The sequence below is a fragment of the Vigna umbellata genome, chromosome 9 (genome assembly GCF_029865625.1).
Source record: "Vigna umbellata cultivar VRB3 chromosome 9, Vumbellata_1.0, whole genome shotgun sequence".
Classification (NCBI taxonomy): Eukaryota; Viridiplantae; Streptophyta; class Magnoliopsida; order Fabales; family Fabaceae; genus Vigna; species Vigna umbellata.
Window position 1 is genome coordinate 3,410,902 of NC_142173.1, and position 20,407 is coordinate 3,431,308.

The window sequence follows — 20,407 nt, forward strand, 5'->3', positions numbered from 1 at the left end:
GATGAAACCTCATGCAACCTATATAAATATACAACGTTGTTGTCTTTCTCATAAATATCAACCAAGAGAATCATAACAAGATGGGATCCTTTGGCAAACCCCTTTTGTTTCTCCTTTTTGTCATGGCTACCTGTGATCCTGCTACATCCACAAACTCAAACTCTACCACACAGACATTATTATTAGGAGAACGGAACGGCTCTGTCGATTATTTGTTATTGCACACCGTACATGTGCGTATAGTCAACAAGCTTGGTCACAACTTACCTCTCAGTGTTCATTGCAAATCCAGAGATGACGATCTTCAGGTTCATGTCATTAACTATGATAAAAGTTTTGGGTTTCACTTCCGTCCTAATTTTTGGGGCACAACGTTGTTCTTCTGTCACTTTTCATGGAGTGGGGGACAAGGGACCTATGATATCTATAAGGATAGGAGGGATAATGATAGGTGCACATTTCACTGTGATTGGTATGCCACCAAAGAAGGTTTAGAAGGCTATACAGAAGAGAGTTCGTTTTTAGGCAGGCCACACAAGCGAGACATATTGTTCCAGTGGGAAAATCCATGACTACAAAACTTTCTAAGAGTGGAGAAATAAAGGATGTTAAATTATGTGATCACAAAATCCATCATCCATGCCAATAAATATCTCATGTTTACATGTGTTGTATGTTTCAAATATTTAATATAATTTCAAATATAAATAAATAAATAAAATATCCTGTTACTTATATTTAACTTTATAGGTAATGTTGTTTCTGGGTGGATAATTTTTAACTTTATTATATTTATTTTAGTTTAATAGTATTTATTGCTATTATGTTTGCCTATTTGATCCAGATTGTTTTCCTGCCGTCCTGCCCCAGTCCCATAGAAATTCTTTTAGATTCTTATACATTGAGAGATAATAAAAAAAGGTAGATAAATGATAACTGATTTAGAAATATGAGTTTGAATAGAGTTAACAGAACAATATGAGTTTGAATTGAGTTAATAAAACACTTTTGAAAAACATCATAGTAACGAATGAATTTGGTGATCGGTAGTGAAAGTTCAAGACAACATCATAGTATTATCAACATATAACATACACAAGTTTTATGGATGACACTGCTCAACATATCTCCTTGTTGTTCAAAATTCATATATATCAACAAAATATTACTGTCCACAGATTTTGATATATTCACACAAGAAATATATACACATGGTCAAATGACCTTCATTGATCAATAATCTTGACTGGCACTGTAAAATCTAATGGTCAAGATTTGATCTTACTGCAAAACATATGTAGCCGAAATGAAAAAGAAAAACATTTCTCTTTAATGATGTTGCAGAAACACATGTAATGGCACAAATGACCTGCTAACTCTTCCCTCAATTAATCAAGAAACAACCTAATACGATTGGTAATCTTCATTCGACATATATGGCACTTGCGAATTTTTGATCCACACTCCAAACATGTCTGCATTTGAACCATTTACCAACCATCATTGCATGTAAATAAAACATGGAAAATGGTAGTGTTTTTCTGAGTTTACCATGTGTCCACAACCAAAGGCCATGTTTTTCTCATTGGTTAGGCAAATCGAACAACCCTACATAATCATTTTAGAAATAACTTCAGTTCTCTTCAGCAAGCTTTCCATGACAGAAGTATCACTTTCTGAATGTTTCTTATCAGCAAAATATATTATATTAAATTTGTACAAGTACCATGAAATAAGTTACAAAGGTGGTGAGTAATTCTTGTGCGAAGAAGGTGATGAATGGGGTATATGAAGAAACCAAATTCTATTATCATTACAAGTTCACTTTATTTTTCTAATTACCTGTCTTGTAGTGGATAGGTTTCTGCTCAAACTTATTGGCTGGGACACCTGTATAAACAAGAAATCTCAAACCTCCAAATCCATGCAAAAATTAGTACGAAAATATATATATATATATATATATATATATATATATATATATATATATATAATTCAACTCAAATAGAATAACACAAACACAAACAAATACCTCAGCACCAGCAGCATATTCAATAGTTGGAATTTCACTGGAAGCACTGACTAACTTCTGCCTTGTGTCTTCTGTTACTCTCACGTGAACTTTAGACTTTTCAAGCTCCAGTGTAAGCCTTTGGACACTCTTCTTTTGTTCTTGTAGCTCAATCTTAACCTTAGCACATTCGTTCTGCAGATTTACAATTGCAATTGAATAATTACATGAAGCAAAGAACCTTAGAATTACACTGTAATTTTCCTTCAAACAATTAGTTATTTGAGGAGCTGCAATTCAGAAGATTACCTGCAGCATATGTATATATTCTTCTTGTTTTTGTCTCTCTTCAACTCCACTTTCCACTGCAATTTGCAAGCAGTGTACCCTTCGAGATAAACTGTTAACCATCTGAGTTGCTTGCTTCTCAGCATTTGACATCAATTCATTTTCATGCTTCAATATAAAAAGCTGAAAACGGAGAACAGAAACTTTTTAAATCATCAAAATATTACTGCAAATTGCACAAGCTCACTTCAAATTTTGATTTTCATGGCATATTCACCTGGTGTTCATTTTCTTTCCTGAAGCTGTAAAGTCTATCTATTGAATTCCTAGTTCTCACTTCCCATTCGTCACGCTCTGATCGTAACCATTTGTTCTCATCTCTGACAAAAACCAGAAAATATTGTTTATCAGTTTCACAACATGCTGAAGATTGAATGTTTTTGGTTACTCATATTGTGCTATTTCTAACACTAACACAAGCTAAACTCAAATGGGACTGAAGATTTTTTGTTAGAATTCAAAGATACCACACAACCTTGTTGAATTCAAATGTAAGACTTCGAACTAAGACAAAAATTTAAGAGACAAGAAAATGATGAAGTTCCTCCCCAACTTCTTTCTATTCAAGGAAATAATATAACTGAGATTTCATATAAGTACTGCTACAACTGTACTTAATCTTTGTCAATTCTTCTTTTAGGCTTCTCAATTGTTCTTCAACCTTCTGGGGATTCTTGGTTGCTTCCTGCATTACAATGGAAGATGTGAGATCACAACTAATCATTTCACTTTTCACACATCAAAGGTCAATTGCTAATCATACATGACACAAAGAAGTTGGAATCAGGGCCCTGGAACTGGTGTTTCCTGTTGCAAATATCAACCAAACAAAGACATAATATTAACACACTTAGCTATGATCCTGGTTAAGATTTTCAGATTAATTAACAGAAATTTGGAATGGAACAAAAATAAATAAACATATATATGATAAATCTCATAAAGACTAAGATAGACCTGAGTAAAATTCCAAGCAGAGAGGACTAGATGAATGAACATTATCTTCCACTTCATACGAATTCGCATGATTTACAACCTGTGAAGAGAAAAAGAGAATTATATACTTTAACATTCTTAACCTAGATATTAATTATATGTTTATAATTTAACAGATGTGGAATGGAATGTTTCTACCTCGAATAATGAACATATATAAATCTGTAAATTCAGTTTTCTAATTGGTTCTAGGATTTGATGAGAATCAAATAATTATTAATTAGCATTTCTTTCTTGATTGACCTAGCTACCTGATTTGAATATTCCTTCTCAACAAGACATTGAAGCTTATGCCCTGATCTCCAATCGAAATGTTGGCATGTTCTTGAGCTGAAAAAGATAACAATAAAAGTGTTGAAGCTGTAAATAAAATAACCCAGTAAATCTTTTAGAGAAAAGAAGTTACACAGTAACCTATAATAATCTAGCCATAGACTATCATATGTACCATAAATTTATTGAATTTTCTAATCAAAGTCAAACTGAAGATAATTTCACACACAGGTGAACTCTAGAAGTTATGTAGTTGACTATCATCATTTGTACGATGGCATTATTCAACCAAGCAAAGTGCTGAATCATCTTGACCAAAAGCTAGGTCATATATAGAATACTAAAATAATTATATAAAAACTTGCGTGTCATGAATTTTGTAAAAAAAATATATTTATAATATCTGACAAATGTATTAAAAATATTTTTTTTTATTTACACGAATTGTTTAAGTATATATTTTTAAAACATATCATCATTTAATAAAAAGAGTCCAAAGAGAAGGATAATTAGCATATACTTTGATAATATAAAGTCATTTTAATTTGATAAAAAAAAATTAAAGAAAAAATCAGTTGATTCATATGCAATTTTTTTTACTAATACATGAAAAATAAATTAAAAAGTAAAAGACTCATGAAAAGCTTTGAAGAAAGTTCTTTGACGACATCTGTTCATATATTTTGGATTGTTGTTACAACTTGTTTAGCGTTCCATTTAAAATATATTCAATTTAACGTTTTCATATTCATATCTATGGTAAATTGTGTATGACTCAATTGTTTTGGAGCATCATCTACTTTTAAAAGAAATAATACTCTGCATTATTTCTAGAAAAAGAAAATGTCTAATGCTGCAATTAATCATAAACAGAGATTTTATTTATTTATTTATTTGTTGAATTTGACATGGTTAGATTTTTTTATGAAAGTTAATTATCGAAATTCACCTAATTTGGATGATTAATTAAATATGTGTCAACTTTACAATTATATTATGATAAATGACGATACAAATTTACAAACTTCGGAATATTGCTTTAAGTAATATTACCTTAATTAAGACTGATTAACGATGTGATGTGAGAAACAGTGAATGTTTTTTCATAGGTTTCATATTTGTGAGTCACATTAGTTAGATTTAAAAATGATCCTTTATAATGATTAAATGTCATTTCGATTTTTTTTTTTACCAAAACTTGAATTTTAATACCAAGTTACATAAAAAAAAGATTTATGAAAATGATATCATCTAATGTTTACTATAATACTGCAAGAGTCAAATGTCATTATTAAGTTTATTCATATTTTTTTCAATAGCTATCTTGACGATGAACAACTCAATTAAGTATAAACACTACTATAATTTTAAGAATTGACGCGTAAACACAAATTCTATACATAAACAGTGAAATGAAAAAATATTAATTCAACAAGATAAGAATAATTTGGAAACAAATTTATAATTTGATTTGAAAACCCATAAACTAATTTTATGTTAAAAAAATGAGTTATAAGTTTTCAAATATTAAACAATAAATGAACAAATACAAGTGGAAAAATAAACTTCTTCTTAAAACAAAAATTGACTTTTACATTACTATTGTACTCATTTAACAACTTAGTCAAAACCCTTGACTTTATATTTTTGTGTTATCATTCAGAAAATAATTATAAAGAATTAACTTTTCTAACTAGCAGTTCCAAAATCATAGAGTAATAGTAAGTTTTAATTAAAGAATAAGTCAATCAAATATTTTATCATTTATGTCACATTGAAATAAAAAATGAATACATGATTATTTTAGGAGATCATCACAGGTATATATCTTGCTCTTTTTTTACTTGTTCTATCATGAGAATTGAAAATTTCACCCCATAATATAATTCTTTAATTAATTCAAAAACTTAACGTGTAAATTATCAAAATAAAATTCCAATTATAATAACAACACATAGGGTAATCTATCTAAACTCTTTTATTATTATTTTACACAACTTTCTTCACACTTGTGAGTTTTCAAACTAACTTGCAAAAAATATATATATTAAGACTTGGTGTTAAAACATTTATTAAATAAGATTGAAATGTGGCATCAATATTATATGTATTTGTGTAGAAAAGAATTATATGCATCATATATTAAACTCAATGAGGAATGAAACATTAACTTAAAAAACCCATGAAAACAAAGCATTGACTTCAGATGTTTTGGTTAGGTTGACTTTAGAGTAGGGTTAGGTAATAGGAAACTTACCAATATTTTATGGCTTTGCATCTTGAACACACTTTAGAGCTTGGATTTCCACACACTGCACACCCTTCATTGCCATTCACAATGCCATTTCCACACATCAATGATCTTTCATCACTATTTTCTCCTCCATCAATATAGTAAACATCTCCTTCATATATTCTCTCCTCAACTTCATTTGATGAGTGTTTTTCCTGCACATATATAGTTAAAATCAACTTCAGAATAGGACTTTATTTTTCCTTAACAAAAATCTCAGATTTTTTAGATCTGACATGGTTGAATGAGAGACTCCACTGAATATGGTTGACCAGGTTTTTCTATGAAAGTTAGTCATTGAGAAACTGAATACACACTTCGTACTTCTAACATGGTTATCTAAGAATTATAGAAAAATAATTAGAGTCTGACATCGTATTTATAATTTTATAATCAAACCAATCATTCCCTTCCAATATTTTCTTTGGTAGGATTTCTTTAGATACACTCCAAAACTTCTGATATTTTCTTCAAAAACCCCTCAGATTATGATTTCTATATCATACTGCAAGCATCAAGAGGAAATTGATGTCAACTTGAACATATATATATACATACATAAAATGATAACATGGACTGAAAATAATTGAGGAGAAGCACCATGATAAGACATTCATGAGAAGGTGATTCTTGCTGATCCTCTGACCCTTCAATCTCAACACATTCATATCTATGGACAAGCCTCCAGTGCTTAAAATTGCATGTTTTTGAGCTGATAACATCAACAATGAAATCCATCAAAACCAATCAAAATATTGAAACTTATATATCTGTATATATAAGGAAAATAATTTTATGTATTAAAATGAGATATGTCTCCTTTTGAACTGCATCTATATTATATATATACAGACACAGAAACAAATGAAAAATAATTGAGTTAAAGAGTGCAGTGGAACACAATACGGTGGGATTTGAATAACGATTCCATGGTTTATAAATTTTCAGCTGAATCTTTAAAAGCTACAAAAACCCTTTTGCCAACAAATGCTACTAAATGTTGTATTGGTTTCTCCAGCTTTCTGAGGTGTATCAGATGGAAAACTGATTCTGCTAGTGGCTTTGTGATTTAACAAATGTTTGTAACAGTGTCTTTATGATTGAATGTAAAAACCAAAAGGCAAAAAAGGGTGAACGAAAATTTGAGGGTCTATTACCAATATATGGCAGTTTTGCAGCGTGAGCATGTTGTAACTGTAGAGCATAATCTGCCACAGAAGGAGCAAGCACAGTGTGCACTGTCTTGTCCACAGAATATGTAGTTGTTTCTGTCATCACTGATCTGCACGTGTTCTTTCAAATGATTGTCCTCACTGGAATTGTTATTGGATAACTTGTTTTCTAGCCAGAAAAGCAACCCTAGGAAGGGTAATATCACGAACACTATGATCATAAGAACACAATTTTGAGTCAAGGTTAGCCCATAAACATTCATCACGAATGTTTTATTGTCCAGTGTTGGATTATGTGCAGGAAAGTTAAGGGGAAAAGAGAGTTTAAATGATGCTTATATATAGTTCTTCCTCATATTTGAATAGTATTAAATTATTTATTTCTTTATTAATGTCGATATTGTCAGACATTAAGTTCGTGGAAATTCCATGTCTTCTTCCTTGATAGTTGCTATCATTATTTAAAGGGAAATTTAATATTAAAAAAATGGTTCAAGGGTAACTAGACGAGAATCAGTCAGCAGAAAATATTGAAAGCAATAACTATGGAATGAAAACCGTTGACCTAACTCATGTTTTGTTAACTCTCAATAGGTGCCTCTTATGAGGATGATTAGGGATGACTCAACTGGCTAATTTGGATTCATTATCTATTTAAATAAATTATTTTAATGATTTTTAAAGTACAATGGTTGAATAGCTTTTGAATTATATCAATTTTGCATGTAAAATAAAATAAAGAAGCAATCATCATATATATGTCAGATATTAATAAACTAAACTTATTAAACAGATTTGAATCTTCATGGGTTGCACATAAATATCTTTATGCTAATTGGTTTGAATTATTTCTACCAAATTCATCCAGATTTCCTTTATGAATAACTAAAGTTATATTATGTTAAGTAAACTCGTCCTTGCATTATATATCCAAATTCAACTTAATTTTAATGGAAAGTTTTCTTATTAAATTGCATTTGGATGACGTTTGATTTTTTAAATTTAATATAGAAATAAAGACAGGACAAAATATACATGTTTATTTCGTCTGCACATTAATATAGCAAAAGGTTTTTTATGTTAGTTATTTTTAGTTTTTTTTTTTACCTCAGCCTTAATTAAAATGTTATTATAAGACATAAATTTACGTCATATAAAAATACACAACATAAATTTAGGTGGATACTAGAATAGATTTAATGTAAATGGGTCAATTTATGTTGAACATTAGGTTGGACATAAAATAGTTTATCACCAATAAAAAAACTATAATGAAATGAATATTTTTTTAGTTAGTTTCAATTTAGTGTGTTGCATATTAAGTAAAGAATTTTTGTAAGTTGAAAACGGGTTTGTGAATAAAGAAATCAGACTTAAAATAGACATTGGACACAAATAAAAAAAATTGAATTGTATATATTTAAGGGTATTAGTACCTTTAGAATTTGGATACCCTTAAACTTGTTTAACTTAATATTTTTCACTAATCACTAGTACAAAAAGGACTTTAGACGTCTGGTATTTTGGGCTTTTAACGTCTGATCTCTGTCCGACGTCTATATGGAGACGTTAAACCCTTTATGTCAGACGTCTCTATAGATGTCAGATCTATATAGGTCAGACGTCTATATAGATGTAGACGTCAGACCTATATAGGTCAGACGTCTATAAAGACGTAGACGTCAAACCTATATAGGTCGGACGTCTATATAAATGTCTGATCCATACAGGTCACACGTCTCTGAAGTTGCTCCTAACTCATGGTGATTCGAGTTTACAACTTTATATTTTAGTTGAAGAGAATGTATTGTACATTGTTTTTATTGGATGGTTTTAAAAACATAGTGGAGGGAATTGAAGGAGTGCAAAACGCAAGCAATCGCCGCCAAAGAACGCTGCCCAAGGACATGAGAGTAACTGCACCAAACCCAACGAAAACACATTTTAATCGGTTCAAATGAAAGATAATGCATCAAAGAGTGATGTAATCGGAGTAAATATAATTTAAAATGGTGCAAAAGTAAGAAAACGAACCTGAAAAGCGTAACCCGTAGAGAGAAAACGCGACGAAGATGATGAACAATGAGTGCGCGTAACGGTTGTCTCCCATTCGCGGTGTTTTAATGCCGACATTTAGAAGTCAGTTCCCTCAATAACAGACATCTAAAGTTCTTTAGAAGTCGGAGTGGCGGGATCAGACGTCTAAATGGAGTCAAAAAGTGACTTTTTCAATTTCTCGGTTATGTATTTAGATGTCGGTTCCCCAAATAACAGATGTCTAAAGTGCTTTAGAAGTCAGAGTGGCGGATCAGACGTCTAAATGGAGTCAAAAAGTGAATTATTAAATTTCTGGGTTTTGGATTTAGACGTCGGTTCCCCAATAACAGACGTCTAAAGTGCTTTAGAAGTCGGAGTGGCGAGATCAGACATCTAAATGGAGTCAAAAAGTGACTTTTTAAATTTCTAGGTTGTGGATTTAGATGTCGGTTCCCCCAATAACAGACGTCTAAAGTGCTTTAGAAGTCGGAGTGGCGGGATCAGACGTTTAAATGGAGTTAGAAAGTGACTTTTTAAATTTCTGGGTGGTGTATTTAGATGTCGGTTGCCCCAATAACAGACATCTAAAGTACTTTAGAACTCGGAGTAGCGAGATCAGACGTGTAAATGGAGTCAAAAAGTGACTTTTAAAATTCTTGGGCTGCGCATTTAGACGTCGGTTTTCCCATAACAGACGTCTAAATAGAATAAAAAATTATTTTTTTTAACCTTTTCGTTTAGTTTTGCTGTCTATTTGGGGGAGCCGACATATATGAGTATTTGGACATCGGGCCCCTCCATAGTCGACGTTTAAATAGTTGTTTAATTTACGAAAAATGCCACCGGTCATTTTTTACGTTGGATATTCGAGGGCAGACGTCTAAAGAGTAACGTTAAAGGTCTTTTTTGCACTAGTGAATGTAACCTTTATCCTAAATTTGACTGTTGTATATATTATTTCTTTTTCAACTTTAACAAAAATCTCTTATATGATATGAAAACACCCTAAACTAAAACAGATTGAGAAATATTCATTTCATTCTATTTTTTTAGTAGAATTGAACAAGCATAATCAATTTTTATTATTATTTACAATTTTTACACAGTATTTAACTTTCAATCTTAAAATATTTAATGTATACTTTTTTATGTTGAATCTCTTATAATAACATGTTCTTTTGTAATTTTTATTTTCTTATACAAATGCAATTATTTAATATTTAAAATAATAATAGTAAATACATATGTAGGTACAAGTATAATCTAAAAATAAATTGGGTTAAATATATTGTCCACAAAGTTAGACACAATATTGGAATTTGATCATGTCCTAAACATTGATACATTTTTGTTTTCAAACTTTAAAAATAAATGGATATAACACTAGTACAAAAATCGCGTACAACGTCGAATATTTTGGGCTTTTAACGATGAAATCGCGAACAACGTTATATCAGGAGACGTTAAATTGACGTCGAATTTTCTCAATATACGATGTTAACATTAACGTCAAATCTTGTTAATATTCGACGTTAATCAATTTTTTTTAATTAATTGTGATCCTTTTTTACCACTCTACGAAACCTAAAAAGCATAAAAACAACAAATTTTAGTTTTTAGTACTTTATAAAACATGAACTATGAACGTGTAATGTAGTATGAACAATAAACAATAATAACCAACAACAAACAAGTTCAATCAAACAACAACAAACAAGTTCAACAAAAAAAAATAAACAAGTTCAACACATAAGTTCTTCAAAACGAAAACGAAAACTAACCTTCAAAAGGTGGGTTCATCGGACTAAAGTTTCGTCACGAGTGAGAGAGAAAGCAGAAGAACAAGAGCACGAAAATAATCGGTTAAAACAAACAAAAATCATACATAAAGTAGTTAATTAACATGCATTTGTATCAAATGAAAAAAAAGATTACATATGATGTTCGTCAAACTTCGTTCGAGAAAAGTTTGAGAAGAGAAGAGGGTATCGCGCACAAAGATAAAGTGAATGAATTTTCAATCTCCCGCTCAAATTTTTATTAATTCACTAACCTTTTGACGTCGAATTTAAAGGGCATTCGACATTTTATATCCTTTTACATCGAATTACAGTTCTAAACGACGTTTAATAATTTCATTTATTTACAAAAATTTCACCGCTCATTTTTAACGTTGGTTATTCAGTGGTTGAACGTTGAACGCGTGACGTTATACGCTGTTTTTTTACTAGTGTAAAGTCCTTTTAACTCACACTACAAAAAAAAGAGGTATTAACGATGACCAAACTCCATTGCAAAGGTAAAAAAACTATAGGTAACAACTTTTTTTAATGGATTTCCAATGGACCCAAATTCGTGAGTAAAAGTGTAGTTGATAACATTTACCAATGGAAAACTATATTCATCGATAATTATCAAAGAAAAAAATTTCTATAAAAAAAAATTATTAGTAATTATCGTTAAATACAGCTTGCAACTCAACCAATCTGGAAGCTCAACTAGTATGACAGCTCGACTAGTTAGTAGCTTGGGTAGTTGGAAGATTGGCTAGTTTGGCAGCTCGTCTAGTCTAAATACTCAACCAGTCTACAACTCGACCAATCTGGAAACTCGACCATTGTGGCAACTAGACCATTCTTGCAAGTCGACTAGTATGGTAGGTCGGCTAGTCGACAAAAATATTTTATCACTTCTCTTGTCATCTTCTGCTTGCAAAAGTCTTGTATAACTTTGAACATTGGGTGAGGACCTTTGGCCTTCATAATTTCAAATAACTTGATGGCATTAGACTTCTTACACTTCAACACCCCTTAAAGCATAACATTATGCGCAACAATATTTGTCTTAAATCACCCATCAATCATCTCATTCCATACTCCCTACAAGTTTGCAAATTGGGTGTAAAATCTATCTCTTAATTTCATAAAAACATCTTGCGCTTTATCAAGTTTTGTAGCGCCCAAAATTTCAAGCAAGAAATTAATCACATAAATGCCTACTTTAAACCCATGCTTCTTCACAATGTTCCTCAGAATTGGCATCACTAGCAAATGTTCGACTATTGTTCAAAAACAAAAACTCTTCATGATGAACAAGGTAAACTAGTAAGGGGTAAGGCGAAAAAAGAGCACAAATAGGGAATCAACAACTCTTTTTGGAATTTGACAAGGAGAATGATGGAATGTGCAATTAGGACAAAGGAAACGAGACAAGGGTAGAGAGCTACCACAAGGTAAAAGCACACTTGCTTTCCTCCCTTTTATGGTAGTAGTCTCCGATGGAAAGAATGAAGCTTGGTGGCAAATAAGACACATGTGGCAGTAGAGAGTGTGAGTAATGTCTCAACCAACAAGGTAACTCGACCAAAAAGTCATTTCGGTGGTCTGATGGTTTTGGCGTGAAGAGGAGATGAAGATGGAAGGGTTTGATCTACATGTATCTGAAGACCCTTGGTTCTAGTGGTAACGTGTTGCACAGATGAAGAAAAGGTTATTTTTAGACATTGAGTGCGAGAATTGGACAGGATTACAGTAGAAAATTTTCCATTCTTTTTATTGACCGATTTTGTTGACAGAAAAGTTTGTCGGTAAAAAAAATATATCACTATTAAATCCGCCTATAATCTGTCAATAAAATTCGTTGATAATTTAAATTTATTGACATATTTTTTTCCATCAATAATATTTTGTAGGTAATTTCAAAAACATTTGTAGTGTCAATACATATTAAATAACGTTACAAATTAGAACTTGAATGGATTGTGTCAAATATAAGATTAAAACTAAACATAAGATTGAAACGTTATTTGACCCATAAAAAAATTGATATAATTAAATTAAAATAATTGTACCTATTATTTTTAAATTTGAATACTGGATCAAATTTTAAATATTAAAAACATATTTAATCTAAATAAAATTTTAATAAAAAATAAAAATAAAAATAACCAAACTCACTTTTTTTTTAAATATTTATACTGCAAATTAAAAAAAACATTATGTAAATTATATAAACTTTTAAGAATGAAAAAGTATAAAAAGTAACATTTTTATAGCAAAAGGTTAAAACATATAATTAAAACGATATTAAATCTCAAATAAACAAACAACTAACTGAATTTCTATCACATTATAATATAGTTTTAAGAAAATTATAAAAACAGTTTTAAAAAATTAAATTGCATTAAAAATTTTATTTTTATGTATTAAAATATGAATTATTTAATTGAAAAACATCATTAAAATAGTTATAAAAATATATGCTTATTTTTTCCACTAGAAATTGTGACAGTCTTACATCTAGTTGTCACTAGCAATCCTTTTCAAACGACTACGACATAACATTTTTTACACAATAGTCACTTGACGAAACAGTGGAAAACGTACGATATTAGTTTTGAAAAAATTGATCACAAATTAAAATTTGTCACAAATAATATATATATATATATATATATATATATATATATATATATATATATATATATATATAATCTTTTATTGCATGAACTTTTTATTAATTAATTTTTTATTACTATTTTTTTTTCATTTTCAAACTTGTCTTTTATGACTTTTATACCCTCCCTTTGCATACAGAGAGTTTATACATTATAACTTAATCTTGGAAAATTCTCTTGCATGTAAATTTTTCTTGTATTCTTCTAAATAGTTTTTCTGATTTTCTATCAATTTTCTTAAATTTTTGAAAAGTATATTCATTTTTTTATAAATTGTATGTATAAAATAACAGTTTACATTACAATTAAACAAAAAAATTTCTATTATCAACAAAAAAGGTATTAAAATCATTAAAAAAATTAAAGGGCGTTATTGGTAAAAAAAAGGTTAATGTCATACAAATAATTAATAGTTGCATAATATTATTGAAATTGTAAATTTTTCTTAAGAAGTAATATTCTGAAAAATATTATATTTATTTTATATGTTACAAACTTAATTATTTTCATTCTTCTAAAGTTTTTTTTAGTCAACCTCGTTTATTGGTCATGGTAAACGAATGATCTAGAAGTAAATTAATCATGCACGACGACTTTTGATACGTGTGTTCTGTGTTTCCACGTTGTTATAACAATTTCCGAGGAATTTTCTAAATGCTCATGAAATTCAGTATAGTTGAAAAAGAAACACTCTTGATTGAAACTTATATTCGACTAACATTTCACGTAATATTATTTTTGTTTTTATTCTTTACGTAGAATAATTATTCGACTAACATTTCACGTAATATTTTTTTTCGGTCATTTTTATTTTATGAAAATTATTACTATTTGATGTGTTCTTAAATTGAGTTCTACGATGATATAATTAGTTGGACATGACATATTTATTATGTTGGTTTTTAAATGATATGGGATATTCGTTTTTTAAATGATATGACCACTTATTTCTATTTGGCGAAGATGATTGGTTTTCATGGATTCGCGGATTAGGGTTTGTGTAAAAGGGTTGATTGCGTTGCGAAGAAGGATGTTGTTCGCTGATGGCGACACTATTTTGCACTCATTGCATGAGTTGAAGTTTTCTTCTCGTGATGACGCAATTAAAAATAAGTTTTATAATGTTCACGCCGAAGAAGGGTTCGTGGATTCTTTGAATGCAATTTTGTGATTTCTGGATTTTTTTACATGTGCGAATTGGTAAGAAGAACCTGCGATTGAGTTCGGTGGATTTGCTTTAGAAGGAGAAGATTGGTTGGGATCTAGGTGAGTCATGGTGGTTCGATTTGGTGGATGCACGAGGAAGGGTTCTTGAGGTGGTGGGTTAATGGGTTTCGCAAGCTGCGAAAAAGATGGTGGGTTTTGTTCGGGATTGGGTTTTCTTTTGTTTCTCTATGTGGAGATGGATGCTCATAGTGATTGTTTTCCATGCTTGTGGTGTTGCTACGGTAGAGAAAATGGGTTGTTAATGTCAACTACTATGAATATGATTGAACCCTACTTTTTGAAATTGAATCTCCAATTTCTGAAATTGATTCTCCAATTTGTATGAACTCTAAAATCTAATTTTCTTTTTTTCCAATCCCTACTTCGAACAAAGTACTTAGATTAATGTTTAATTCACTTTCTTTTATTTTAAAAAGAAAACAAAATGATACGTCAGAATCACGTACACATCAAATAAGAAATTTCATGTCATTTAAAAACCAAAAGGACCATGCCATGGGAACGTCACAATAACGTTGTTGGACCCATATTTAACGGTAGGCTCTAATTGAAACAATTTTCACATAATAAAAACCCAATTGAAACCGAAACAAAGAAAGAAACCAATTTGAGATTTCAATCCCAAATAAGGACCTCACGAATAATTAAACATAATTTTAACTATAAAAGTTAAAAAGTTTACTTTTTAGCTAGATATATTTCAATTTTCCATATAAATATTGTACAATTACAATTGGATATCGTAAAAAATTTCTAGTTATACAAATAAAAAAGTTTTCACTTTCTCTTAAATCATTTATATAAAAAAAATTTATTAATAAGAAAATTATTTTTTGTCTACAATAAATCCAAAAGCTGAAAGCATATTCTAATGCAATTTCTCATAAGAACATGCATCTTACATATGATACAATCATATTTATATGGTCCAATCTTTGGTATAAATTTCTATGTAACTATTCTTCTCACATAATTATTGACACAACCACATTCAAGTAGGTAAACATTTTTAATGCAATTTTTAAAATGAGAATGTTTTCCACCTTCATGTTTCATAGAACATGTGGTGTAGTTTTATGCACGAGTGTGGTTCTCATAGTCACATGAACACAATCACATGTATGTGGTCACACCTTTTGGTCTAGCTTTTTCTAAGTGTTTCTCACATATGTTGGTGAGAAGGAAGTTGAATTACACAAAGGTTGGTGAAACATTAACTATAAAAGTTATGAATCTCTTCTTTATTGAACTTTATATATAGAAGATATTTATGTAGTTTTATATATATCTCTCACATAGAATGTTACTAATTAAGTTTACATTGTTAAACTAACACAATTTGAGTATAAAATTGATGAACTAATTCATTTGGTTCACTATTTTATGTTTTCTTTTTTGTGTTTTCTTTATTTAAAATAAAAATACATAACTTGTAAGCATCTTAGACAAGATAAATTTGTGTTTACAAATTATTAAAGTACCTACCATTGTAGGTTTGATTTTTATTTGTTGAATCTCTAATATTTATAGCTGGGCTCCACTAAGACATTTCAAGTTCAAGACTCATGTCTTGATTACTTCAACATCTCTTGATTTCACGTCTTCACTAGCTCAACCCCTATGACTTCAGCTTATCTAACTTGATCTCTTTCGAAATGCTCAAAATACCACCTGTAAATGCAATATATTAAACATTTCATATAAATAAGACATAATGACTTCAATTACTAAAATCTTTCACTCTGTTGTGTAATGTCTAACAAGTCCTGAATAAAATTCATAGAAATTTGAATCCAAAATTCTTAGTATCTTAAATATAAGAATTGACCATAACTATATCATCTTACCATACTTAGGTTAGAATATTTGTGTAATTTTTTTATAAAAATTCTTAATATATTTTATGAGTTTCTATGATGAACAAAATGAATTCTTGAAATTTTCTTAAACTTGAAAATATTACTAATACATAGAATTCACTTAACATCACTTGTTTGACGCTTTTAATATCTGTCAATACCAAATTTCGTCCAGGTAAGTAAATAAATAAAAATAGAGAATAAGAGAATAAGTAAAAATAGAGAATAAGAAAATAATAATTAATGGTAGGTAAGATAAAAAAAAAGAAAAAAAAATAATAAAATAAATTTCCTTAATGCAGGACACATCACTAGAAAATATTTTTGAAATATTAGTTTGATATGGTAATAATTTGAATCAATATTATGCCAATAATTATAAGCAATGATTAAAATAGTATATTAATATAATTTGTTGCGTCAGTTGCTTTTAAAGAGGAAAATATGATTTTAAAAATGGACAAACTTTCTGACAATAATTATAATCAATGTCTTGAATATTATTTGATTTCTTTTTCTTGGAACCAAGACATTTTATTTTCTTATTTTGTTCATTGTCATTTAATTTAAAATTAAGGCAAGATAACCATAATATTACAATGTGTGTCTATAAATACACACTCTGTCATAGAAAAAGGGGGACGAAAAATAGAGAGAGACACACTATGAAATAATAGAGATAGAAAGAGTATGAGAGAGTATAGAGAAAAATAAGTTCTCATGCTAGAGGGACTCTATCAAACTATCAAAGAAGAACTAGAGGAGTATTGAAAGCTGAAAAGGTATGTCATCTCTTCACCCTTCTTTTTCTCTTTTCGTTGAAAGTCTTTCTAAACATATTATTTTTTTACTACACACCAATAATGTTTTTTTTTTCAACAAAAAAAATATCTTCTCTCATCTCTTTTGATATTGGTTATATCTCCTGCATCACGTGATATTTATTTTTTATAAAAATAAATAATAAAAAAATATTTCTTATCACGTATTTTCCTATATAAAAATAATAATAAGTCATAAAATAAATTTTATACGAACTCGTCGACCTGTGGCTGGTTTCTTTCCTTTTTTTCCAACAATTTTCAAAATAAAAGAATTTCTTCAAAATAAAAAAAATGATGTCAATCCTAATCGAGTTCACTTTTCAAAAATCCAAAATAATCCAAAATAGTGTTAAACAAACTCACAAACCTTTTTCTAGATAAAGAACTACCTGATCCCTAATTGTCCATCATAAATGGGTATACGTAGGAGCAAGGTCAATCCTTGTCGGGTTCATAAAACAAAAAATATTTTTTTTCTTAATAATTTCTTTATTATTTTTATTTTTGGGGAAAATTAAATATTTGGAAAAACCACGTCAACTTTATACATTTAACTAAAGGTACTACCTTTGGGCAGACGCGGTAGGGTGCTAACACCTTCCTTACACGTAACCGATTCCCGAACCTAAAATCTAGTTTTCGTAGACCATGTCTTATTTTATGGTTTTCCATAGTTTTTCATAATAAATTATGGTGGCGACTCCCAAAATCATTTCCTAATCCCGTTTTGTTTTTCGGCTCGCCTTCCCGTTGCGATCCCGATTGCGACAGATGGCGACTCCACTAGGGACGCTAGACAATCAGGCCTTCTTAATTAAATGAGCAAAATTGACGTGATTTTTCTTTATTTTATTCTATTTTATTTATTTTCTCTTTATTTATTATATATAATTGTCTTTATTTATTTTGGTAATTTATTTATATTCGTTTTTATTATTATTTTTACTTTGCATATCATGAGTGGGATCCTATACCCGGATCTGAGTATAACATAGAATTAGAGGGGTTGTGTAGCGGTGTCACGTCTGGACTATTTCCTGTTTGACTATCGTGAAAACCCCAGCCAGTGTCTGTTCTCTTGACAAGCAATTTCACACCTAGTTGTGTTTCAACTGTTGTGAAAAAGCTGTGAAAAGGACCATAACTCTGGTGGCCTTTATTTTAGGTTTAGGAAGCCATCCCTGTGAGATTGCATATACAATGCTTAGACCTTAAGATATTGGACATACCTTAAAAGCATAAAACATAAAAGCATGTTGTCTTTTAATCATGATTTGGCACATGCATCTTCATGCATCATATGCATTAACAACATTTTTATCATTTTCCCTTCATTTTTTTTACATAACAATAACTGTGCATGTTTTTATAAAAAGCAAAAACGAAAATTTGATGCTTTAATGAATAAACAAATAAGGCAAAATAAAAACCATTTAGTCTAATAAATAAATAGAATAAACTTATAAAACTTTCATCATTTTCAATTTCTATCATAACGATATTAAGGACTTGTGATTTCCGCCTATTTTTAGCATGCATCATTTTTTGCATTTTCACATATCTAGTTTTCATCTAATTCAAATTAATAAAAACAGTATAAAGTTAAATAAAAATCAACGGCGAGACTTCCACGACATCCTTATAGGACTCGAGCGAACTCTGAGGCTATGGAAGTTTGGGAAGAAGAACGTGAAGCTGTAAAGGCCGATATTAGCCAACTAAAGGATCAGGTCGGTCAAATCTTGGGAGGCTTTGAAAGCCATAAAAACTATAGGAGAGACTTCATTTGTAAAGGCAGATGATAATGCTCACCCTCCAGTACATAACGCTGTGGGAACACAATTCACATTTCCAATGTATGGTTTACCACTAGGTTACACACCGCCTATTGGAGATCATGCAGAGGCAGAGCACACTTCTTTGGTTTTTCCCACAACCAGCAGCGTACTCCAAATTAGTAGCCAGGGGCCTATCCACACGACCGAGACAAAGCCGAATGAAACGTCCAAGCTTCCCCACATAATTTTCGCACAAGATGCTGCTTTGCTCACAAATGTAGAAGGAACAAAAGGTAAACTTGTAATTCTAGAAGACAGACTAAGAGCCATAGAGGGGTTTGAAAGTTACGGGTTTGGTGACGTCGCAAGGTTGAGTCTGGCCCCAGGGATGACAATTCCACACAAGTTTAAGGTGTCAAAATTCGAGAAGTACAAGGGTAACACATGCCCTAAGAACCATTTGACCATGTATTGTCGAAAAATGGCTGCCTACGTTGACGACGATAAATTACTTATCCATTTCTTTCAAGATAGTTTGGCTGAAGCAGCGTTGAGTTGGTATACGCATCTGGAATCCTCTCATATCGGGTCTTGGACAAATTTGGCGGATGCCTTTGTAAACATGCATGTCGCGCCAGACAGGTTACAATTGCACCACATGCCAAAGAAAGAGGAAGAGTCTTTTAAAGAATACGCGCAACGATGGAGAGACCTGGCAGCGTAGGTTGAACCACCTCTATATGACAAGGAGATGGTTGCAATGTTTTTAAGCACACTACAACCACCTTTTTATGAGCATATGATTGGCAGTGTGTCTTCCAATTTCGCTGATATCATCATCATAGGCGAAATAATCGAAATCGAACTGAAAAGTGGGAAAATTATATCTCAAGCCACCACTCCGAAGAAATTTGTTTTTAATCCGAGGAAAGAGAAAGAAGGGGGAGTGCATGCAACATCAGCAATACCCATGTGGGGAGGTCAAACGCCTACACATGGCTATCAACCAAGCCCGAGTTATCCTCCTTATGTGAACAATACAATGTCTGGTCCCCAAATGAGACCTCGACAACCAGGATATTATCAACCACAACAGGCTTTGAATAATGCCAGGGGCACTGGATCCAGCTTAG

The 20,407-nt window shown here is 30.6% G+C and overlaps 2 protein-coding genes across 2 annotated transcripts; one reads left to right on the top strand and one right to left on the bottom strand.

Annotated features, from left to right (window-relative positions):
• Positions 1–1,100: 1,100 nt before the first annotated feature.
• On the bottom strand, positions 1,101–7,386 carry LOC124831094 (uncharacterized). The gene is made up of 13 exons (XM_047304984.2): positions 7,079–7,386; positions 6,522–6,633; positions 5,886–6,076; positions 3,607–3,685; positions 3,317–3,395; positions 3,123–3,166; positions 2,974–3,044; positions 2,577–2,679; positions 2,321–2,482; positions 2,033–2,206; positions 1,843–1,890; positions 1,552–1,608; positions 1,101–1,475 (listed from the first exon to the last, which is right to left on the bottom strand). Exons 1-13 carry the CDS (start codon positions 7,354–7,356, stop codon positions 1,389–1,391), a joined length of 1,485 nt encoding a protein of 494 aa, XP_047160940.2. The 5' UTR covers positions 7,357–7,386; the 3' UTR covers positions 1,101–1,388.
• An 11,777-nt stretch (positions 7,387–19,163) lies between these two features.
• LOC124831091 (uncharacterized) lies at positions 19,164–19,998 on the top strand. Its single transcript, XM_047304982.1, has 2 exons — positions 19,164–19,226; positions 19,291–19,998. Exons 1-2 carry the CDS (start codon positions 19,164–19,166, stop codon positions 19,996–19,998), a joined length of 771 nt encoding a protein of 256 aa, XP_047160938.1.
• The last annotated feature ends 409 nt before the right edge of the window (positions 19,999–20,407 follow it).

What these genes read in the sequence shown, in the direction of transcription:
- LOC124831094 (XM_047304984.2), bottom strand. Translation starts at nt 7,356, where the DNA reads ATGAATGTTTATGGGCTAACCTTGACTCAAAATTGTGTTCTTATGATC. An exon ending in CTCATGAATGTCTTATCATG is followed by an intron (nt 6,077 to 6,521) that starts GTGCTTCTCCTC and finishes ATATATGTGCAG; the next exon opens with GAAAAACACTCATCAAATGA. An exon ending in TGCAAAGCCATAAAATATTG is followed by an intron (nt 3,686 to 5,885) that starts GTAAGTTTCCTA and finishes TATCTTTTTCAG; the next exon opens with CTCAAGAACATGCCAACATT.
- LOC124831091 (XM_047304982.1), top strand. Translation starts at nt 19,164, where the DNA reads ATGGAAGTTTGGGAAGAAGAACGTGAAGCTGTAAAGGCCGATATTAGC. An exon ending in TTAGCCAACTAAAGGATCAG is followed by an intron (nt 19,227 to 19,290) that starts GTCGGTCAAATC and finishes TCATTTGTAAAG; the next exon opens with GCAGATGATAATGCTCACCC.